The 23,744-nt window shown below is 45.5% G+C and overlaps 2 protein-coding genes across 2 annotated transcripts; both read left to right on the top strand.

Moving 5' to 3' along the window:
• Positions 1 to 31: 31 nt before the first annotated feature.
• Positions 32 to 1,984, top strand: LOC121303723 (transcription elongation factor SPT5-like). Its single transcript, XM_041234502.1, has 3 exons — positions 32 to 269; positions 804 to 899; positions 1,510 to 1,984. The coding sequence occupies exons 1-3, from the start codon at positions 102 to 104 to the stop codon at positions 1,648 to 1,650; spliced, it is 405 nt and encodes a 134-aa protein (XP_041090436.1). The 5' UTR covers positions 32 to 101; the 3' UTR covers positions 1,651 to 1,984.
• Positions 1,985 to 5,625: 3,641 nt separating this feature from the next.
• LOC121303780 (mitochondrial import inner membrane translocase subunit TIM50-like) lies at positions 5,626 to 23,738 on the top strand. Its single transcript, XM_041234558.1, has 12 exons — positions 5,626 to 5,631; positions 5,940 to 6,120; positions 6,802 to 6,833; positions 12,832 to 12,853; positions 15,372 to 15,430; positions 15,778 to 15,901; positions 16,509 to 16,519; positions 17,117 to 17,224; positions 19,160 to 19,258; positions 21,115 to 21,271; positions 21,367 to 21,470; positions 22,465 to 23,738. The coding sequence occupies exons 1-12, from the start codon at positions 5,626 to 5,628 to the stop codon at positions 22,567 to 22,569; spliced, it is 1,008 nt and encodes a 335-aa protein (XP_041090492.1). The 3' UTR covers positions 22,570 to 23,738.
• The last annotated feature ends 6 nt before the right edge of the window (positions 23,739 to 23,744 follow it).

Here is a 23,744-nt window from a genome sequence, read left to right as displayed (position 1 = left end):
CTTTTAAATGCATTAAAAAAAAAAAAAAGTTACCGACCCATTGTTGCCCCGCTCCCTCTCCACAGGCCAGCCCCAGTCCCAGCCCTGTGGGTTACAGCCCGATGACCCCCGGAGCGCCCTCTCCTGGTGGGTACAACCCTCACACCCCCGGCTCCAGCATCGACCAGAGCTCCTGTGACTGGGTGACCACGGATATCCTGGTGCTGGTTCGAGACACCTTCCCGGACAGCCAGGTGGTGGGAAAAACTGGGGTTATACGCAGTGTCTCGGTCAGTATACCTTTACATGCTGTTGTAATTTGAACTTGGTTGCATTTTACTGTATCGAAGATTCCTGTAGTATTTAAGACGTCTTTTGACTGTACAGGGATGGGAATCAAGACTACTGCTTTGTAGTTTCACGCATGCCGAGTTTTGATTCAAGATTGATTAGCCACAGTGTGCACAGCTACAAAAATTTGCATCCCCCCTGTAGAATAAACTCATTTTCTTTCATAACGTCGAATGAAACCTGCTGAATAATGTTACGTTAACATAGTGAATTACACAACGCTTTGTAGTTTTCCATATACTTAATGAAAAACTGACAAATTAGAAAAAATGTCCTAAAATTCCAGCCGACGCAAAACTCTTTGTCTTCAGCTGTATGGAACAAGCTCAGGTGTGACTTACTAAAACTGTAGCAAAACCAGGAATGGATCAAACTGCTTTGCAGTGGGAGCCTCCTTGCCGTCTCTGCATGTGGGTGTATCGGGCGTGTGGAGATGAGGTATTCTTATCCTGTTTCTGTTTTCTTTTGTGCAGGGTGGCATGTGCTCTGTGTTTCTACAGGGCTCTGACAAAGTCGTCAGCATCTCCAGCGAACATCTCGAACCGCTAACGCCAACCAAAAACGACAAGGTATGATGATGCTGTTATTTATGACAGACGCCTTTATCCAAGGCGATTTACAGGTGCACAGGGCAATACAGGGTTGCAAGATTAATATTTAAATACTGTGTAGTTTACAGTAAGTGCAAATAACAGTACTATGAACTAGGATGCAATAGAAATGACTGTCTGGGATGGAAATCAGACTCCCGTTGCATAGCAGTTTGATCCATTCCTGTTTTCACTGTGCATCCTAAAGCTGAGGGAACACGAAGTCACTTTTTCAGGAGCAGTGGCTTGAAACCTGGTTCCAAGAGACCTGGTTTGAGGCAACTTTGCTGTATCAGACCCTGGCGTGAAACAATGTCTCCTGAAACCAAGTTCTAAGCCACAAAGACACACCTGAGCTTGTTACCTGTACTCTGCAGCTAATCAAGCTTGTAGTAAAACCAAATTGATTAAACTGCTCTGCAAGAGAAGTCTTGATGTGCTGCATTTCACTGTATCTGTTTCTACCCAAGACTCCCTTGCAGTCTTTTTCAAAGTCTGAGGCTACACAGCTCTGATTTTAGACCTTTGCAATAGACTGCCGCATCTTTGGAAGCTGATTTTTATTGAGTTCGTTTTTCCTGTCCCCCAGGTGAAGGTTATTTTGGGAGAGGATCGTGAAGCCACTGGCATCCTGTTGAGCATTGACGGGGAGGATGGTATCGTGAGGATGGAGCTGGATGAGCTGTTGAAAATCCTGAATCTCCGATTCCTGGGCAAGCTGGAAGTGTGACCTGCCTGGCTCCCTCGCCTCCGCTCCACGCACTGGCTCTCCAGGAAGCAGCTTCTGCTGAAACAAGACAACAAAAACCGAAGTCATGCTTTTCTGCTTCGGTAGCTTTATTTTTTTTTGCAGTACCACGGTCAAAAAAAAAAAGAAAAAAAACACTCACGAATTTATGATTGTTAGAAAGGAGGGATATTATTTTTCTGTTTTGAAAAGTGTTTAGGTAGTGGTTTGACAACCCGCCCTGCATTTCAGTGCAGCATTACTGTGATTTTTGTCTAGTGTTGTTTTTTTGCCATTTAAATTACAGGCTTCAATAAAACCTTGTTAATGTAAAAAATGAAGAAATGTGGTTTTGTTTCTCTGATCGTTCTATACGGGTTTTGAATTTAAACCTCCCTAGAATGACATGGCATTACCGGCAGAGTAGAATATAGAACCTCCTTCTCAATCTCACTCCTAGTAGTGCTCGGCTGTTCTTAAAGGAGGTTATACGGTTGGCTTTTTCTTGCTTCTTTGCTGTTTGTTAATCGCACAAAGATGTAGCACTCGTCAACAATCTGTGAGGTGCATAGTTGAATAAATAAAATGGTCTGCATTCACAGAATAAAGGCTGTCCACACTCTCCCAGACAAAGCCCAGAAATGCATTTGATCGTTGCAGCTTTAGGACACAAAGACCGTGATGTTTCGAGAACCTTCATCTTTTAAAAAGCGAGGATGCATCAGAAAACAAAGTGCTGTTTTTATTTTTGAGATCGTAAAAATGGAATACAAACCTAGTGCATTCCAGCCTACCTAAAAACCCAAGCTTTACAGAATCACTAGTGAGACCTGCAGAAGCCAGTCTTGCTCAGCAGCGAGTATAAAGATCTCCAAGCACGGTCTTGTTATATCCTGGCACGCTTCACACCCCCTTGAGAGAAACCGTTCAAGAAGCAGGTGACTTTATACGATGCGCTGGCCTTTCGTTACCCAATGCTTTCCCACAGAAATTAAAGGAGTTGTTTTTTTTGTTTTTTTTGACAGCCTGTTGTAGTCCCCTTTGATCCCGGTGGCTTTCCCGTGGGATTGAGTCCTATTCCTGGTCCTGCTCTTCTCACTCTGGCTAAGGCACACTTCTCTTCCCCTGTGCTGGGAAAACAGACACCTTAGCTGGAGGTCTACAGGAAGAGGGGGAGCTGCACCCCAATTTGATGCATTTAGGGCAGTACCGTGTAAGTGCAAAGAAGAGCAAGCAGAATTATTCCGGGTTTAAAAGGCATGCAGACAGGCTTAAAGAATTCTGAAAAATTAAAAACGTAGCCTTAGGAATACCAGACGAAAGTACAACCGAAGTTGTCACGACCAGAAAACGCACACAAGCCCTAATAAGAGATGAACGCAGTCGGTAGCTCCAGCGCACCTAGCGCCAAGGGAAGCGTGGCTTCGGGCTTTGATGTGACACAGTTCCGGGGTTCACACGGGACTCCAGTTATACAACAAGCCACACTTCTGCTATTGAACAGTCCTGAGAAGAGATCGCACCTCGTGTCAACGTGTCTACAAGTATGATCACACCGGGATGGGAAGCGTGTCTGCAGCGTTATAAACGCGCGTTAGTATTCGAGTCCGTGACGTGCGTGTGCCTGTTAATATGGGAACAGATTACAATACAGTTACACACTGACTGGTACTGATATCACATATAACAATACCAGTACCATATATATATATATATCATTGTTATCAAAGATCATTCATAAAAGTATTATTATTATTATTATTATTATTATTATTATTATTATTATTATTATTATTATCGTGTTATGCGTTAAAGGTCATTTGTTTAGCATTGCTTTATAGATTTATATTACCCATGCATAAAATACAATGCATTTATTCATCTACTGTATGCATCAGATATAGAAGAATGATGCAATTAAACACACATTCTGTGCATAGTGTTCTACGTACAATATTCTTGTGCTTTATAACACGCAAGATAAAAAAAAAAAAGAAAAAAAACAGGCATTCTAACTTATTTTGAAAACACACCAGATCGGATTATAAAACGTATTTCAAAATATCTTAATACAAAGAAAACTGCATTACATACACCAACGCAAGGCACACCTGTTAATTTGTTTGAATTTTCCAAACTTCAACTTCTTTACTATCCTCAGTTCCACCAAACATCTGATAAGCAAAGGCTGGCGATACCTGAAGCGTTTAACAAAGATCTTAAATCGCGTTGCGAATACAATTGACCTCTTTGGGGCATTTGCCTTCAAACAACATGGCCGACTCGAGCTTCACAAGAAGGTAAAGCGCACTCGACGGCCCCTCCCCTTTGCCCTCCATGGATTCGCTGATTCGCTTAAAGTCAAAGAATCTTTGGCCTGCCCATCCACATTTCTGGCATGTGATTGGTCGCTTTTGCCGTCACCGCCGTCCAATCGCCGCGCTTTGCCCTTTTTCCAGTGCAGTGCGCCGGGCTCACCCTCAGTGAAGATGGCGGCGGTGTCGGTGTTGTTCATGTGTGCCGGAGCGAGTCGTGGCTTTCTCCGGATCGGAACCGGCTCCGGGACGGGTCCGGGCGCCGGGGCATCGGCCTGGATTCGGGCTCTTTCCTCGGAGAAGTCCGGCAGCGGCTTGGCGCAGCCTGCCCTTCAAGAACGCTTATTGCTGAAGCAGGGAAGCGAGGTCAGCACCGAGCTGTCAGTGTGTGCACTATTAACAGAATAGAAGAAGCGCACACCGCCCCTGTTATTGCACAATATAACATATAGCAATGTGCAAAACTACTGACTCGTGTCCTCTCTGTTTTTAGCGACCTCAGACATAATACCCTGCTTAGCGGGTAGCTGCACAGACCGGTCAATGTTCAAATGTAATGAATGAGATTTTATGTCAAGTAATGATTTTGTATTGTCAGTGACAGTAGAGTGTTCGTATCGTAGTCGGTAATTATTATTTTTAACAAAGCGACAACCCGGATCGTATTATATTTTATATATTTATTTATTTATATTAAGGCGTGTTATTTTTTTTATTGTGTTATCTTTTATTTTTTATTTAACAGATATATGCATTGAAATGAGAGTTGCTGAGTCGACAGTCGTGCGTAAACACGTTGAAGTAAACGTATTAGCATCGCGCTAGCACATACATTTAACCAATGCACTGTTTTACATTATGAAAGCAGACTGTATTGTACAGAGGAACTGAACAATATGAGAGGGTCATCGCGCCCTGCAGTAGTTTTGCAAGAGCATGGGACTTGCCTATCACTTGCCTAACCGTTTATTTTTTTAATTCATTTGGTTGCGTGCAATATGTGCAATATGTTTCTTGAGCACAGAGCGACTGTTTCCAAGTGCGAGAGAGTCCTAACTGTCAAATATTATGGCTTGCTTCTGTCCCTGTTCCATCCGTGCAGTTAAGCTAAGGGAACATGAATCCTCCTGAAAACCAAGTTCCAAAAGACACAGTGGCGTCACGTTCCCTCAGGTTTCCACCCCGAATTGAAATTGCGTCCTCTTTGTGTGTCCTCAGGGGAAGCCTCCTTCTGACTCGGACGGGACAGGGGAGCCCCAGGATTCGGAGCAGAGACACACTTCTTGCTCAACACATCACATCTGAACCATAAAAGGCACAGAGATTCAAAGTGAAACTCAAGATATTGGTTTAACAGGTGGTCGTTTACTGAGTAAAAGAAAAAAACCCGTAGTACGTTCGAAGGTTAGGCTTGCTGAACGTATTGGGCGCGATACGTATCCAATGGAACGACTGCATGCACTGGACGCACACTATGTGTGTCCGACCTTTATTAGTGGGGGCGCGTATAGTAAAACTAGGTAAGGGACAATAATGATGCTCCCGGACTAGTGTGCAGTTTGACAATTTAATGTTTATCTCCAAGTGGATTGTGTGACACGACTAGTTCGCAGGATACTTTGGACCTGATCCACCTGTGACTAGACACCTTGTCCTAGAATAAATGGAGGTACATCCCAAAGGACTTACGTTCCATAAAAAAAAACCATATTCGTTTGGTAGAAGCTTTACGTTCGATTTGACTTCCACTGAAAAATATGTGCAATATGTTTCTTGAGCACAGAGCGACTGTTTCCAAGTGCGAGAGAGTCCTAACTGTCAAATATTATGGCTTGCTTCTGTCCCTGTTCCATCCGTGCAGTTAAGCTAAGGGAACATGAATCCTCCTGAAAACCAAGTTCCAAAAGACACAGTGGCGTCACGTTCCCTCAGGTTTCCACCCCGAATTGAAATTGCGTCCTCTTTGTGTGTCCTCAGGGGAAGCCTCCTTCTGACTCGGACGGGACAGGGGAGCCCCAGGATTCGGAGCAGAGACATCAGCAAGGAGGGGGCGACCAAAAGAAACAGAACGAGAACACAGCCTACGCCAAGAAGATGGTGCTCAGGCTGGCAGGAGTGCTGGGGGTGGGCACTGCTGTCGGCATGGTCTACATATTCGGTAAGAACGCACACCGCCCCGACACGACAGAGATGGGAACGACAGGGGCGTACAATTTATTTTTTTTTTTTTAAAGTTCTCGGGCAAGGAACAGAATGCTAGAAAAATCTGCTTGGTTTTAATAATCATTTTTGCTTCAGGAAATCCAATAAAGTAATGTTATGGATTATTACAAAGTTCAAAATAATGAAGTCAATCTAGCTTTTACAAACCTATTGCCAGCCACCTATTATTCAAAAATAATACATTGCTAAACCTTTGCAGATAAAGTTGTTGTCATTTTTAAATGTATTTGTTTCCTAGAGCTGGCGGTCAAACTTTACTGCAGACAGTGGCAGGGCAATAGTATTGTTGCATTTCATTTAAAAACGCCTGTTACTGGTTTTTGAACTGCAAGGATATGTGTATTTGCTTACTCTGCACGTGTATCTTTGCTTTGAGGTTCAGTTACGCATTTATAAGTGTAACGATAAAACTTGTTGTCCCTCACACAAATCTTATTGTCCCAGGCGGTGGGTAATATGAGTTGCACACCCTTCAAAAAAAGATTTTGGGGTCTTGCTTCCAGCTGTGCGCATGACGATATCAGTCATGTTGCTAGAAACACTAAAAGAAACTCGCCTTGCTGGTTTTGCACATTTTAATGATATTCTGTTTTTGTCTTTTTTTTTTTTTTTATAGGCAGCCCTTCAGTAGACGAACAAGGAAACAAGGTATTTTTTTTTTCTTCTTGTCTTTAGGAACTGTTGAAATGGGAGGTGACAGCACTGCTGTTTGTCTGGAGTGTGCCTGGAGTCCCGTGTGAACCCCGGCACTGTGTCACATCAAAGCCTGAAGCCACGCTTCCCTTGGCTGCAACCCCCCCACCTGTGTGATCTCGTTATCCCGCAGTGGATACATGGACTCGAGGTGCGATCTCTTCTCAGGACGGTTCGATAGCAACAAAGGGCACACTTCCTGACTGCTCTCGGGACTCTGCTGCTATCTGTCCGGGATCGCAGAGCAGTTTGTTAGCAGCTGTCGGAAACACATTCCTCGAGGCCTTGTCAAGTGTGTCTGTGTTCACGGGTTTTATTTTAAGATACTTTACATTTTGATGTCAAGGATTCGAGCAGTTTGTAATGGTTGAAAGTTTGTTTATAAGCCCAGCCCAGCCCAAGATAACATTCCAGACATACCCCTTTTAAATGTAGAAGACACTCGAGGCAAAATTTTAGGGAAAAGTTAGGGAAATTAGGTGCGCTGGAGTTACTGACTGTTCATATCTTATTAGGGCTTGCGTGCGTTTTCCAGTTGCAACGTCTTTGGTTATGTTTTCGTCTCATATTCCTATGGCTAAGTTTTTAAATGTTCATGCATCTAAATCCGTTTTTAAAAAGCGGACCGATAAACAATAGAACATGTCAACTCAAACACTAAAAGAAGCTGAATAAACGCCTGACTAGGAAGTCTTGTTCAACATCCTCCCTGAATAAATTAAAAAAAAAAAAAAAGAGTTTCTTTTTAATATTTGTAAATTTAGCACGAGTGAGCGTGCAGCAGTTACGGACGGCGGATTGAACACATTGACACGAGGTACAGATCTGGTCTGGATGTTGCATAGCTGGTGTGTGCCTGTATTCCCGTGTGAACCCTGCCGCTGTGTCACATCAAAGCCTGAAGCCACACTTCCCTTCACTGCGGTCCTAAACCTGTGTGATCTCATTGTCCTGCAGTGTTAGAATAGCTGGGATCAGTTCTCATGCCTCCTGATTTTTCAGGAAGAAGTGTGCCTGAACCACCTCCTCCTCCTCTCGGCTCCCTGCTGAGGTGAGAGCTGCTCCCATGGTTTTCGGAGTGTGCCCGCAGTACCCCCCACGTCCTGCTCATAATGTTTTACTGGGGGTGGTTCAATCAGCTTTGATCTGCCAGCACCTTTCTGTCTCTGAGCTGTAGGAACCCAGGACTCTGGAACTGGAAAGTTGAAGTTAAAAGGAGACTGGACACCTGCAGGGCTTGTCCGGCAGAGTCCAGTATCTGTCTGTCGTCCGCTCTCGAGCTGGTGTAGAAGAGGAAGCTGGCTCGGTCGTGGGATGGGAGGTCGCCCGCTGGACCAAGTCTGTGTCTCCTGGGAACCCAGGACCGCTCGGAGTTTCGTTTTAGCGACCGCTTTCGCGCCCTGGTGCTTCTACTCTGTCCTGTCTGCGATTTGTTACAGTGGGGTCTTCTGCTTTTATTTCATGTTTGTTTACCTGGTTGAACCTGGCTTTGAGAGCTGCTGGTTTGAGTGCAGTGTGATCTCCTGACGCTGTCACCTCTGATCACACTTCCTCTCTGAATAGCCCCCCTTTCTCTCTCTGGAGAGTCTCTAGGGTCAAAGGGCACTCTGACTGGCTGCCATAAAAGATTATTTAAGTTAAGGTACTGAAAGGATAGGGTTAATCCTTAGCTTCATGAAGTAATGAAAGCTGCTGAATAATGTTACATTAACGTATTGAACTGCATGCCGCTTTGCACTTTCCTCATCTACTTAAAGAAAAACTGACACATTGAAAAATGTGACATTTCCAAATCTAACATGAAATACTGTGCTGCTATTATGGTTTCTGGTAGACTTTTATTGTGAATATCATTTTGTAGTTTCTTTTGATTTCAATGATGTTACATAAAAGATCTAAATTACGTTCAAATAGTTCTGTCTCCAAAAACCTAAAATTCTAGGTGATGCAAAACTTTTAGCCTTAGTTGTATGTTAATAGATTGAAGAGGAAAAAAAACCCAAAACATTGATGTGTATTACAAAAAGAAATATATTATTTAAATCTCATATTCCTTGAAGTATGAAGACTCTACAGGGAGGTCTCGGTGATCAAAGAAACGTTTTACTGGCGGTCATAAAAACTCAGATCCTGCAGGGTGGGCAGAAAGGGGGCAGGGTGAGTTACAGAGTGTCTGAGTGCTGCTTCGATTGGCTCAAGGACTCAGGCACACGACTCTGTATATAAGAGCCGTTCTCTCTTGTGACAGTCCAGTTGCACTTGGCTCTCTGCATCCTCAGTGTGATCACGGCTGTAGTGGAGTTTAGCTAGCCAGCGACTCCCTGCCCTACCTCCCCACCTCATTCATAACAGCGCTCCAGTATAAAGAAATTGATATATGTATATGTAGATGTATCACCACTGAGCCCTGAAACAGATAGCAGCTACAGCAGTGACATGTTGACCAGAACCTGAGATTGTCCAAATGCAAGCGGGCTTGAGATCCAGTTCAGAGCTGTATCAGAACAGATACCTGGATCCAGGAGACAGGGGTGAGAGGTGAAGGCAGGTGAAGGCGGGTGAAGGGGGGAGGGGGCGCTGCAGGCGCTGCACAGGTAAGAGGTGTTGATGTTTACAAGGTAGTTTAACGCCTCACACAGAAGCCAGCGCCAGCAGGACCCTAACCTCCCTGAGCCCATGCAGGGAGCAAGAGAGAGGGGAGGAGAGAAAGACCCCAGACTGGTTTGAATGGATTACAAACAGGCAGAGAGAGAGCAAGGTCCGCCCCCACGCACACACTTGGGCTTGGGACCTTCGGAGCCACTGGGAATCGGTTACCACGCTCCCTTTTGGAACCTGCTGAGCCCAGCGCTCGTCCGGATCCTACAGAACCACTCCGGAGCCTCTCTTTCACCCTTACGGATCGTACAGTCCCGTTCCGGGCTGCCACCCTGCTTTCACTCTGGGATCGGTGCAGCTCTTCCTCTCACGAGACCCCGCTGTTATTGGAAAATTATTTTGGTCTTTTTACTTTGGGATTCTACAAAACCGCTTGGAACGCCTTGCATTGGGATTCTACAAAACTGCTTCAGAGCCTTGATGTCCTGTCTGGAGTCTGTGGGATTACGACACTCTGCGGTTCTGTCGGTCTGCTGCAACACCTTGCGTTGCTGCGATTTTGGAGTATTTGTTTATGGGCTGGCAAATGGAAAAGCTGATGTCTTCTTGAACCCGGGTTCTGCGTCGGAACTCCCAAGGGGCTTTGTGGCTTCACCGAGGTGATTTTTCATCCTTCCCTTTCGCTGCGTGGATCCCGACTGGGTGTGAAGGCAGTCGCTGCTCTTCTCTGGGAACCTTTTCTTGGGGTTGTTGGCTGGCTTGGTCTCTCCTAACAAAATGTTGTTTTGCTGCGAGTCAGAAAGTTAGTTGCACTGCTAAAGAACACGTTTTGCTTTTCTTTCTCTTCGTTATTCTCTTTGGTTCCTGTCGTTTTTTGCCTCTAATCTCTTGTCTGGGTTGTGGATCCAGCACCCCGAATCCTCAGGTGCCCCCGGGGCTCGCAGAGGGGAGGTGAAGTGTGCACAGCACAGTATCCAGATTGAGTTCTTCTTGCTCAGGCTGGCTTACTTGGGTTTGTGACGATCGCTGCTTTTCTAAGACTCTGTGGAGGAGAACAGTGACCCACACAAACCCCCAGGCAGCTGCTTCTACACTCCTTTCACTGTGAAAGGTGACTCAGCCTGATGGACGCCAGCGACCCTCGCCTGTAGATCCGGACAGTTGCATGGCTTTAGAGATTCTATTTTATTTGTATCTAGAAATACCCTGCGTTTTGGCGCTGGATGTCATATCGTGATACGCAGCATATCGTAACATCAGAGGGCACCAGTGTGTCTGGAGCGGAGTCCAGGGGTAGAGAGAGAGAGAGAGGAAGGAGGGATGTCTTTTGCATTTCATATAACAGGTATGGAAATAAGACTGTCACCCAGTCCAGGTTTTACTAGCAGCTTGATCAGCCCCCAGTGTGTCTAGGTAACAACTCAGATGTGTGTCTTATTAAACTCTTAGTGAAACCAGGAGTGGATCAAACCGCTGTGCAACAGGAGTCTTATTTCCAACCCTAGGTATTCTATAATTTGCTTAAGTAAAAATAATGTGTTATATATTTTATTTATTATTATTATTTATATACACGCAGCGCTGCTGTCGTTTGCTTGAATACCAATCAGTTATTGACGTGTCCCTCTTTGTCCACCAGAGGGTGTATTTAGCCTGCTTTGGATCTCGCAGCTGTTTATAATGGGGGAAGGAAGGAATGTGTGTTTTTTAATGTAACGGGCATTTTCTACCAGCAGGGGGTGTATTGAGTCTGCTTTGGAAATTGATCCATAGACAAGTGATGCACTAGGAAGAAAGATTGCCGGGCAACTGTAGTGTACGCCATATTGAGAACAGGCGCTTCGATTGCTCCGGGTCATTCTTTTATATGATGTAATGCTCCTCTTTGTCCACAAGAGGGCGTAGTGGTTCCAGCACAAAACTTGAGCCTGAAGAAAGAGTTCTGAAGCGCTGAATGAGGTGCTGCCTATGCAATCGATATCTGCAGTGTAATGCGTCTGTTTCGCCACAAGAGGGGATAAGGAGTACAGTTTAGGATGAAAAGACTTATCGTGTTGAAACTATTTTTGAATAACTTTGATAAAATATTTTTTAATATAATACATTTGTAATACTAAATACCTTTGATATCCTTCTTCAATTTATTATTATATTATCTAATAATACATAGGATAATAATAGGATAATTATGTAATAACATTAAATAATTATATATTGTCTTTATATATATATATATATAATATATATATATATATATATAATATATATATATATATATATATATATATTTGAAAAATAAACCAAGAATAAAAACATTATAGGAATAAATGATGCATGAACGTTTATTGAAGTAATTGAGGTGTCTGGGAAATCTGTCATGTGTCACTGTGGCCACTGGAGGGAGTAGTGAGACCAGGTTGAACGTGACTGTCTGTATTGTGTTGTGTATTGGGGCAGAATGCACCATGCACTATCCCTCCTCCTGCCTGCTGTTTATAGAGTTTTCTAGGAAAGGACAGCAATCTTGAACTGAGGAACCTCTCTCAACGTCATATAAAAAGGTAATGAGGGGGGAAAGGAGAAGAGCTATGGGAATGAGACTGAGAGCAGCTTGCTCGTTTTTCGCTTCCCCTGGTTTTAGGAAGGTTCCCACGCTCAGGCTGCAGCATGTTTGGGGATCCTGTCCTGACACCCCCAGCTGTGTGTGGGGACGTGCTGAAAGGGCACATGCATCTTAATATTCATCTGCTTGGAGATTAATCTGACTTTGTAATTGGAGCGGCATTGCGCTGGGCTGTTGAGAGAGCGAGCGCAGCTTGTGGGAGATATTACAAAAAACATAATATGACATGAAAATAATAATCACTGTCTCACCTTCAACCACCAGACTGACTCTCTCTCCCTCTCTCGCTCTCTCTCTCCTCTCCCTCTCCTCGCTCTCGCTCTCCCTCCTCTCTGTCTCTCTCTCCCTCTCTCCTCGCTCTCTCTCTCTCTCTCTCTCTCTCTCTCTCTCTCTCTCTCTCTCTCTCTCTCCCTCTCCCTCCCCTCTCTCTCTCTCCCTCTCCTCTCTCTCCCTCTCTCTCTCTCTCTCTCTCTCTCTCTCTCTCTCTCTCTCTCTCCTCTCTCTCTCTCTCTCTCTCTCTCTCTCTCTCTCTCTCTCTCTCTCTCTCTCTTTCTCCCTCTCTCGCTCTCTCTCTCTCTCCTCTCTCTCTCTCTTCTCTCCTCCTCTCTCTCTCTCTCTCTCTCTCTCTCTTCCCTCTCTTTCTCTCTCCTCTCTCTCTCTTGCTCTCTCTCTCTCTCTCTCCTCTCTCTCTCTCTCTCTCTCTCTCTCCTCTCTCTCTCTCTCCCCCTGCAGATCCCAGATGAGTTTGATCAAGGTAAGTTAGTTAATTTTGTGATTAATGTAATATCTATTGCTGCTACAGTCCGGGTTTCCGGTGAATGGCAAAGTGAGCTCTGTCCTGCTGAAACGCAGAGGGGCTCCTTGTTTTATTTATTAATTCATTCGCAGTAATACAGGAGAAATGCAATTCTGTGTGTTGTTGGAAAGCATGCCGACTGGTTCCAGATCTGCTGCTTTATCTGCTCTGTGTTGACGTGCTGCTGAACAGACTGTTGCAGTTCTAGTTAACTGGTTTTGTTCCCCCTTTTCAAAACACCTGCTTCAAGTTTACAAGCCAAAACCTCCTCAGCCCACCTTAGATTTTAATTTGGTATTTATTATTATTATTGCAAAAAACTAGCATCCCTTATATCTGCCCTCCGTCTCCTCCTTCTCTCTCCTCTGACCTCATGACTCTGCTTTGTGGAGCTGAGCTGTCCTGCACTGGTACACTGTTACCGTTTAATGCTGTAATGAAGTCTAATGGTGACCTTAGGGGCCGGGGTAAAACGACCAATCCTCGTGGGAGGGGGAGAGCAGTGCAAGTCTCTGTCACCACGCAGGAGCAGAGCAGGTGTTTTCCTTGGAGCTCCCTAACCAGCCGGAGGATTTCTGCACATTACATGGGAAAGTAAAACCGTATTCATCAGCGCGGGGTCCCTAAGGGAAGAGATGAGCTGGAGGGGGCAGGTCACACTTGCTAAATAACTAACGGTATTCCAGATTGATTGGATGGGGTATGGGGGGGGAGCAGGTGTAGGGGTCCGTTCACACGGTTTTAGTGGCTGTGCTTTTTAATGAGTTTTTTGTCATTGTTATCAGTGCTGCTAGCTGCATCAAATGTGTACAGCTGCAAAAAATTTGCGTGTCTGTGTTTAGGGTGCTGAATGAAAGCTGTCCTGTGAGGGAGAGGAGTAATGCATGACTGGGAAATAAAGAAAAAGCATGCAGACACCTTTCTTTATTCCCCCCAAAGTGACCATTAGTATTTTATTATTATTATTTAAAGGCTCCCCCCTATCTCTCTCTCTCTCTCTCTCTCTCTCTCTCTCTCTCTCTCTCTCTCTCTCTCGTCTTTCTCAAAGTTTAGTAAAAAAAAAGCATGCAGTAGATGTTTAAACATCTCTCCCTCTCCTTTCCTCCCTCTCTCTCCCACTCCTTCCTGCCTCTTTCTCTCCCTCCCCCTCTCCCCCTCCCTCTCTGTGCTACATTACCTGTTGTCTCCAGAGTTCCCTGTCCTAGTTCAATGGAGGTGGAGGCTGGTTCCACTGTGGCCAGTTTGTCAGCCTTGTGAAAAGATGTTTATTTAAGCAGGGCAATCGATACAGCGAATGAAAAGGGAGGAGGGGGGGAGTCCCCCCCCTCTATCCCGCTTAAAACAGTTTTCCCCCTCCCCCTGGGGGGAGGGGAGTGGGGGGAGTGGGGGGGGGGGGGGGGGGGGGGGTGGGCACAAAGGAGCTATTCATCCTGACTGAGGAAGGCATATGCTGGCTCTGTGTGCCAAATGTCATTATTAGTCAATTCTCTGCTTCTTTCTTTGAGTGTGTGTGTGTCTCTTCAAAGACAATGCAGTCCCACCCCTTTGTCTGTGCAGCGATTTCAGAATGTGTGTTTAACTTCGTTTCTGTTGTCGCAGAAGGGCAGTGGAAGAGGGTTAATAACTGAATCAGTTTTGGTTAGTGTGTTGAGTTTGTTAACGACTAATGAGTCACACAAAAGCAAGAAAAGAAACTCCATTCTCTCATTTTCATTTGACAACACAAGAGGTTTGTGCTGCAAGTTTCCAAAATCTTCCGTCCCGTACTGCCCCCCCCCCCCCCCCCCCCCCCCCCATTTTTAGTTTTTTCTTCATTTCTCTCGAACCCGATTTTTGTTTTTGCTCTCCTGATGAGGTGGGATAGCTAGATGACATTGTTTTAACTTGATTCAGTACACGAGAAATACAATCTCCACAGAGCCCTAGTGTTTACATTGTGTTAAGTGCAGCGTACGATTCTCAATCAAATCCTATTCAGACATTGCTTCACAGTGAAATGCTATATCCACACTACTGCAGCGATTTTTATAAAAAAAGAGAGAGGGAATAATTTTTGGATCCATTCCTGTACAAATATCAATGCTGCCTTGTTAACCACCAGCCTGGAGGCTGCAAGTCTAATCCATTCCAGGTTTTACTACGAGCTTGATTAGCCCCAGTGTGTCTAGGTACAGTAGCAAGCTATGGTGTGTCTTATAAAACTCGGGAGTAAAACCAGAAACGGATCAAACTGTAATGCGGTGGGAGTTTAAACGTGTCCTGTACCCAAAGAATCAAAACTAAATCATCTTTTGCTACAAACTGAACCCTAATTGATCTAAATGGCTCTTTGTGGACCAGCTGTATCGAGACTCTTTCTTTGTTACAATCCGTGCAGAGCGAGTCTCCTGTCCCAGCGATCTGGAACGTGAACGAAGCGGCTGTGAGCTGGCGCAGGTCAGTCGTGTTTTTCTGATTTTGTGTTTTCTCCCCACAGACCCTTCAGTGCTGCAGCAACTCTGGAGAACGTATGAGTCTTTTAAAGACTACAGGCAGGTGAGTGACTCCACGATGTTCCTCTAGCTGGGCGGAAAGAGAGAGGGATTTATTCATATATAATCTATCTATCGCATTTCACACAGAACAGCGTCCTGCCAGGAGAGCCAGTGGAGCTCTCTCTGTTGATGGCGCTATCCAGGAAGTGATATTGCAGGGATGGCAATAAGACTCCTATTGCAGGGCAGTTCCACCCATCCCAGGTTTTACTAAGAGCTGGTGTATAGATAACAAGCTCAGGTGTGTCTTATTAAACTAGTAGAACCAGGAATGGATCAAACCGCTATGCGATGGGAGCCGTTCCTGAGGTGGGCTCAATTTTTTTTTTTTTTTTTTTTTGTGTGCAGATGATTATTGAGCCTACAAGCCCCAAGCTCCTCCCGGACGTGCTCAAGGAGCCGTACTACCAGCAGCCATACACCCTGGTGCTGGAGCTGACAGACGTGCTGCTGCACCCCGAGTGGTCAGTGAGTCCAGAGAGAGAGAGAGAGAGAGAGAGAGAGAGAGAGAGAGAGAGAGAGAGAGAGAGAGAGAGAGAGAGAGAGAGAGAGAGAGAGAGAGAGAGAGAGAAAAAACACACACACACACTGCTGTCCAGCCTGCCGTCTGCATTCTGGACCTCCAGACTGCACCACCTGTCTCCCTGTCCTCTGACACCTGCCCAGGTGTGTCCTATCTGTAACAGGTGTGTGACAGGTAACCTGACACTCCCTCTCCACCCCTCAGCCTGCACAGCTTTGATTTCCTCTGAGATTGAAGACACAGTGTCTGGGAGAATTGAACCGGTTTATCTCCTTGTTTGCTTTGTTTTTTTTTTTTTTTTTCAATGCACAGCCGTGTGGCTTTTGAATCACCCTTTTCGGAATGAACTGATTTTGCTTCATTTTAAAGTCGAATGAAACCTGATGAATAATGTTAGGTTAACATGTTGAATTGCACGCCGAAAATATACTTGCCAAAAAAAAAAAAAGTCGATTTTAATAGGGGTTGGGTCAGTGTAGTCCATGACACGGAAATAAATATTCAAAGAGCATATTACCTTTTCAGGTACATGGAAACAAAAAGCACTATACTTTAGCTACCAGCTGGAGCAAGCTTGGCTTTTTGTTAAAAAAGCATAGAAGCATATTGAGCTTAACGACCCTAATTTAATACTTCTGCAACGCTTCTAACGGCAGCGTGCTACAGGAAACATGTTGTTTTGAAATTGCTGCCTTGTTTTTAGTGAACAGATCCCTGCTCAGAGTTCCCCTGTAATGACAGCACTCGACAAACTAAAATAAATGTATCCGTTTTAAGTGCTAAAAGAAGGAAGCCAAAACTTGGGTGACATTGAAATTTAGAAAGCGAATCTTGTGAGGAATATAAACACTAAGTGCTAAGCAGAACAACGCTGTGGCGAAGACGCAAAAGCCACATGTTTGAAAAGGAGTTGTTGTTTTTTAAAACTCTGGACTTCAGTGTAAAACCTTCACTTCCTGTGAATGGATGGAGTAACGTCAACATTTGCACTGACTGTTACAAAGTCCAAGCAGGTACGTTCCTTGTGCTGAATTGTTTCCGTGCTGTTGAATACACAAAGAATCTTGACGTTGTTTCACGAGGCCAGTGCTTCATGGCTAGTTGTAATTGGTAGTAATGTTGAACGACTGTAACACTGGAATCTGTTCTCTATTGTTTCCCTGCCGCTTCAAGAAGAGGCCAGGCATCGAGTATTTATTTCAGCAGCTGGCTCCTCTGTATGAGATCGTCATCTTCACAGCTGAGACTGGCATGGGGAGGGAGGGAGGGAGTGTGCCCCCTGGCTGTTCACTTGCACCAAATCTGCTGCCCGCAGCTTTCATCAGTTTAACCAGACCAGCCAATGCACTGGAATATTTTCACCTTTCCCAGGGAAGGAAATAGTCACCCAGTCCACGTTTTACTATCAGCTTGACAAGCCACAGTGTGTGTAGGTAACAAGCTCAGGCTTGGGTCTTGTTGAGCTCCTAGTTAAAACAGGAAAGGATCAAACCGCTGTGCAACGGGAGTCTTATTTCCTTCCATGCCCCCCCCGCCCTTTCATAAAGGCAGGGTGTATTTTAATGATCTACACAGCCATGAATGTTAACGCTGTGGTTTTCCACCAGAAGAGATTTACTGATCACTTGGGTGTCAATAGATAATCATTTAGAGGTTTATTGACATCCTTAATGTTACTACATTTAAAAATAAATAAATAAAATAGGTTTGTGTTAAGTTCAAACCTCGATCCACAACCTGTTTTAAAAGCTTTTAAAGGCACGATCCAAGCATGCATATTAATGGACTCAAGCATTCATCTCTAAACACCCCCCTCTGCTCTCAGAACTGCTGCAGGAGCCACGTGTTGATTTTACAGTGATGCACGCTGCTTTTCTGCTGCTCTGCTTGGCTCTGGGAAGATCTTGTGTGTGTGGAAGTGTGCTTCTCATTTGCATCTCAATGCAGCTCTCTCTGCCACGTGCTGACAGACATAAAGAATCACAGAGCTCGTAAACCTTACACAAAAGCAGCTCCAGCACAACTTTGCTCAGACGCGAGTCCCTGATGCAGATATACCCACTTAACTCGCGCTGTGCTCTGTAAATAAATCAGGTTCAGAACTTGGACCAAGAGCCTCACTTTTATAGTGAAAGCTGCAACTCTACAGCTGCGGCCAAAAGTTTTGCGTCACCTAGAATTTTAGGGTTGAGACACAATTTAGATCTTTCATTTAACCACGTAATCAAAGAAACTACAAAATGATATCTCTCAAAGTCTACCCCAAGCCATAAGAATTTGTTAGATTTCTAAATGTCACATTTTGTCACCAAGTGTATGAACAGACTGCAAAGCAGTGTACAATTCATTTTGAAGTTTCTTTGATCACACAATGTTAAATAAAACACCTAAATTTTGTTCACGTAGCTGAAACTTTTGCTCATAGCTGTAGAACTCGCAACACAAAAAGAAATTTGAAATAGTTATTTTAGATAAACTTCTACTGTAAGTCTTTACTTTTTTAACTTCAAGTCTTCAGTCAATAATAAGCGTTTTTCAAGTTTAAACGCAGTTCAGCACAATCTGCTGTGCTTAGTTGTGCTTTTCTCTGAAGGTCGTGGAGCGTTTTCCCAGCCGTGCAGATCGCTGTGCAAAACAAACACAAAGTAAATCGCCTTCGTGCTCAAAACGCACAGAGGCGTGCGAGCTGGGAGAGGGTCTGGCTGAATCGCGGCTGGTGCCTCTGTTTATCTCGGGGAAGAGGGACGCTCCCCACTGCACTCGGACAATGGCTCTGCTCTCTCCAGCCGCCAGGACTGTGGCACCTGTGGCAGTGTCTATAGAAACCCCCCATTATAGCACAGCAGTGGAGCTCTTAATTGAGGGGGTATTCACTGAAGCCATCAATAATGGCCAGAGGCGAACTGCTGCTTGTTGAGTCACACACAGTCTCTCTCAAAAGACTCTTCTGGCTTGTCTTGACACTCGCTGGCCCTCCAGCTGGTAAATTTATTTATTTTTCTTTTTTCAATCTTATCATATCCGGTTGCAATATTAAAATTACTAATAAAGAAAATGAAGTCTTTTTGTAACCCGCTGTGTGCTATTGTATCTGTCTTGTTTAGTTTGTTTTCAGATTGTAAAATCTTTCCAATGTTTTTGTACAAGCGACAGGAGACCATCTCAACTCGGCCGTTAACTATTATTATTTATTTATTTTTCTTGCAGACAGCTTTTCCTCTGATCGACAGCATCGACCCACACGGCTTTGTCATGTACAGGCTGTTCCGAGACGCGACACGGTACATGGATGGGCATCACGTCAAGGTGCGCGCCCACCCTGCTTTTGTTTCACTGTGGGGGTCAGGTCGGGTATAGAGGATTTAAATAGATGATATAGTGCTGTCCTATCAACTGATTTCAAGCCAGCTAACCGTCCTCGATCTTTACACAGGCATCGAGTTTATTTGTATGTTTCTAGGTGTAGTCCATGTTACAGCAGCGATGGGAATGCGTGTCGTTTTCACCCATTCCAGGTGTTAACTTTAGATTGATCTCATCTTGTAAGCAACTCCTTTCCTATACCCCCTGCCTCTCTCTGTCCTCGCTCTCTTTCTCATTTCCTTCTGCTGTGCTGTTGACCTTCTGCCTTGTAATTTCTTTATTTCTTTTGCTAACTCTTTTGTTTTGTTTTTCTTCTTTTTTTTTTTTTTTTTTTGACCGTAGCATTACAATACTGCAAGTGCTGTTATTGTCCCTTCTGGTCCCCTTCTCTCTCTCTCTCTCCCCCTCCCTCACCTTCCATCTGCCGCTGAGCAAGCAGCAGGATGCCTGATCAATATGAGAGGGAGGGAGGGAGGGAGGGGGAGAGGGGCTGTGTGATGCCTGTCCTGCTGAAATGGACAGTCCCCTGGGCTCACCCTTCTGTCCATGCTGGATTACGATGGTTTAAAAAAAGGTTCACGTCCAGTGTGCTCTAACTGCGTTTGGGGTTGGAGGGGGGGCTCTATTTCTTTCACAGCCCCCTCCCCCTCCCCAATTGAATTGCAAAGCAAGGGAGTGGGGGTCATGTCTGTGTACTTGGCACGGTTTCATTAGACAGCTTATCCTTTTTCTTTCTTGCTTTCTTTTCTCAAAGTGCGTTCAATTTCTGAGGAGTTAATCAAACCTGAGTCCAGCAGCATACAAGCTCTTCGGCTTCGTGAAACGTTACTCTATCAGTGCTGGTGAAACTCTTTAAAGAAGCTTTGAAACAAGGTGTTACAGGGATGGGAATAAGACTGCTGTTGCATGGCAGGTTTGCCCATTCCAGTTTTACTGTGAGCTTGTCTAGCCTCACTGCATAGGCAACAGGCTTAGGTGTGTGTCTTCCATAACTACTTGAGATTCTACATGCAGGGGCTATTCATTGATTTATTCATTCATTCAGTTCTTCATTTATACATTCATGTATTTATTGACTTTATATAAAAATACAATAAAAAAAAACGGGTGCAAATCCTAACTTAATTGAAGCAAATCTGACAAATAGACAGCTGGCCGATCGGAGACTACAAGAGATGGAACCTGAACCCTAAGAGATGAGACACATGCGTGCACACACACACACAACCAACACACCAACACACGCATGCAGGCACGCGGCACGCGGGGGGGTGTAAATCTAAGTGTAAATAAAGCTGTGGCTCTCATCTCCTCGTTCTCTGGGGAGTGTTTGAAATGATTCAGTGCCTCTGATGAAGAGCGGGCAGATGTCCGCTTTTTATTTCGATTCTCGGAGTGTCGCGATGTCGCTGGTTCCCACGCTCTCGCGCACGCTTGTCGATACACCTTGGGGAACGGGGGGGGGACTGACCTTCCCAAACCTTTCAGCGTCCCGGGCCATCTGCCACACACTGCCAGATATTATCAAGGGCTGAGAGAGGGAGAGGGAGAGGGAGAGGGAGATGCTTCCAAGCAGTGCACAGTGTTGGGCCATGTTTGTGTTTGTATGAGCAATATAATTTAGTAGTTTTTTTTTTTATTTACCTGATGTTAAATAAGATATCTAAATCATGTTTATATAGTTTATATATATTTTTTACATTTTTTTATTATGTCTTGGTCCTAAAATTCTAGGTGATGCAAAACTTTTGGCCATAGCTGTACAGTATAGAGCGGTGTGTGTGTTGTCTCCCCGGCAGGACGTGTCCTGTCTGAACAGGGACTCCTCGAAGGTGGTCGTGGTGGACTGTAAGAAGCAGGCGTTCAGTCTGCAGCCCTTCAACGGGCTGGCACTGCAGAAATGGGATGGCAGCTCTGAGGACAGGACTCTGTATGACCTGGCAGCCTTTCTCAAGAGTGAGTATCACGGAGGCAGGCGACTCCTTCTTTCCGTCTTTTCTCTTTTCTTTTTGTTTCTCCCTAACTGCCCTCTCTCCCCCTCCCCGTCTCAGCGATCGCTCTCAGTGGGGTGGATGATGTGCGCTCGGTGCTGGAGAACTACGCCCTGGAAGACGATCCCATCGAGGCTTTCAAACGCAGACAGGCCCAGCTCGCCCAATTGAGAGAGAGAGAGAGAGAGAGAGACTCTGCACAGGCAGTCCCAGAGAGACACTGAAACAGAGATACCTGCACAGGGAGTCCCAGAGAGACACCGACACAGAGATACCTGCACAGGGAGTCTCAGAGAGACACCGACACAGAGATACACCTGCACAGGGACTCTTACAGAGACACTGACACAGAGATACCTGCACAGGGAGTCCCAGAGAGACACTGACACAGAGATACCTGCACAGGGAGTCCCAGAGAGACACCGACACAGAGATACCTGCACAGGGAGTCTCAGAGAGACACCGACACAGAGATACACCTGCACAGGGACTCCTATAGAGACACTGACACAGAGATACACAGGGAGTCCCAGAGAGACACTGACACAGAGATACCTGCACAGGGAGTCCCAGAGAGACACTGAAACAGAGATACCTGCACAGGGAGTCCTATAGAGACACTGACACAGAGATACCTGCACAGGGAGTCCCAGAGAGACACTGACACAGAGATACCTGCACAGGGAGTCCCAGAGAGACACTGACACAGAGATACCTGCACAGGGAGTCCCAGAGAGACACTGACACAGAGATACCTGCACAGGGAGTCCCATAGAGACACTGACACAGAGATACCTGCACAGGGAGTCCCAGAGAGACACTGACACAGAGATACCTGCACAGGGAGTCCCAGAGAGACACCGACACAGAGATACCTGCACAGGGAGTCCTATAGAGACACTGACACAGAGATACCTGCACAGGGAGTCCCAGAGAGACACTGACACAGAGATACCTGCACAGGGAGTCCCATAGTGAAGTTGATGTCGCCGTGTTTAATCAGTTGTGTTTGACTTTGACTGTGAGATCTGCACTCTCAGCAATGTTCTGAAGCACAGCTGCTGCTGACAGGCTCCAATGGGCACCGCGGCTGTTTATTGTCACTGTGGTTAATGTGTTGCCCCTGTCCCGTGTGTAACTGGGGCACATCTCCCTGCACAGGAGGAGCAGAGCAGAGTTTCGGAGCTGAGCCAGCAGAAGCAGCAGGGCCTGTCCCTGGGCTCCATCGCGGGACGCTTGTGGGGCAGAACCAAGCAGCAGTGACCTCACTGCAGCATGCCGGCCAACCACAGACCTCCTTACTGAGCAGCCAGCCAGCCAACCGGGCACCGCGGGAGGGGAAAAAGAAGCAAGGAAGGAGGCAGGCTAAGGGCCGCTCCACCGTCCAATCGGGTCCCAGCCCAGTGTTGATGTCACAATAGGGGTGGGCGGGACTCTGGGAGGCAGATTTCTTTTTTCTCTTGCATAATTTTAATTATTTTTTTTATTTTGCGAAAAACAGAAAAGATCTGAAACTGATGGCAGTTTGAGACTCTGAATGATCCTGGAATGAGCGACCCTGCTCTGTAGTCTTATTCTCATCCCTGCTCACACGCACATGCACAGACTGACCCCGGCAAGCCGGTGCTACACTCCAGCCAAGCAGCGACATCGCCCCACACATCCTCGGCACACGGACCAATCGGAAACGTGCTGCTGTCAGCTCCGTGCGACGGATTGGTTGAACCGAATGCGCGTTAGAAACGCGATCACGCAAGAAACTCTGCAGCAGCTCAAACTGCTTTGCAGCTGAGGTCTTTCCTTAGACCCAGCTTTAGGGATCGGGGTCCTCCTAAGCTGGTAATCAACTGGGTCCCCTGTGCCCAGAGAATCCAACCCGCCTTGGGCGTCTTATCTCTTAAACTGCTGTAATGGTACAGTACAACAATTCAGGACAGTACAATTCAAAATGCAGGTCTTTATGGTTGTGTAGTTTTATTTTTTTGTATTTTTCGCGAGAGGCAGTATTCGATGATAATAAGTAGTGATATTGTAATGAAGCCTGCAAAGATTCTGGACTCCATGCATTCATTCATTCTCTCTCTCTCTCTCTCTCTCTCTCTGGTTTGCAGTAGCTTGTTAAAGTGTTTAATTAAACAAAAAAAAATGATAATAAAGTTCCTTACAAAAACTTAATTGTAATCTCAAGATTATGTATGATTTTGCATTTTTTCTTTGCAGAGATCCTGAGAATACGCCTCTGAATCACGGACCACGGGGGGGGGGGACAGAAATTCTCTTCCCACAGTTAGTAAAGAAAGGGAACTGAAGCTGGGGGGGGTTTGAGGAAGGAAGCCTGGGTACGTGTCCTCCAGTTCATACCAACTCGGAAATGCATCTTTCTTTTTCCCACGTGAGTCCACCCTCTCTGACTGCCGTTTCTCAAAGTCCTGCACATC

Source organism: Polyodon spathula, chromosome 35, assembly GCF_017654505.1.
Source record: "Polyodon spathula isolate WHYD16114869_AA chromosome 35, ASM1765450v1, whole genome shotgun sequence".
Lineage (NCBI taxonomy): Eukaryota > Metazoa > Chordata > Actinopteri > Acipenseriformes > Polyodontidae > Polyodon > Polyodon spathula.
The sequence above is the reverse complement of the archived record's forward strand: the minus strand, read 5'-3'. Positions and strand labels throughout refer to the sequence as shown.

What these genes read in the sequence shown, in the direction of transcription:
- LOC121303723 (XM_041234502.1), top strand. Translation starts at nt 102, where the DNA reads ATGACCCCCGGAGCGCCCTCTCCTGGTGGGTACAACCCTCACACCCCC. An exon ending in GGGTTATACGCAGTGTCTCG is followed by an intron (nt 270 to 803) that starts GTCAGTATACCT and finishes TCTTTTGTGCAG; the next exon opens with GGTGGCATGTGCTCTGTGTT. An exon ending in CGCCAACCAAAAACGACAAG is followed by an intron (nt 900 to 1,509) that starts GTATGATGATGC and finishes CCTGTCCCCCAG; the next exon opens with GTGAAGGTTATTTTGGGAGA.
- LOC121303780 (XM_041234558.1), top strand. An exon ending in TGGATGGGCATCACGTCAAG is followed by an intron (nt 19,259 to 21,114) that starts GTGCGCGCCCAC and finishes TCTCCCCGGCAG; the next exon opens with GACGTGTCCTGTCTGAACAG. An exon ending in CCTGGCAGCCTTTCTCAAGA is followed by an intron (nt 21,272 to 21,366) that starts GTGAGTATCACG and finishes TCCCCGTCTCAG; the next exon opens with CGATCGCTCTCAGTGGGGTG.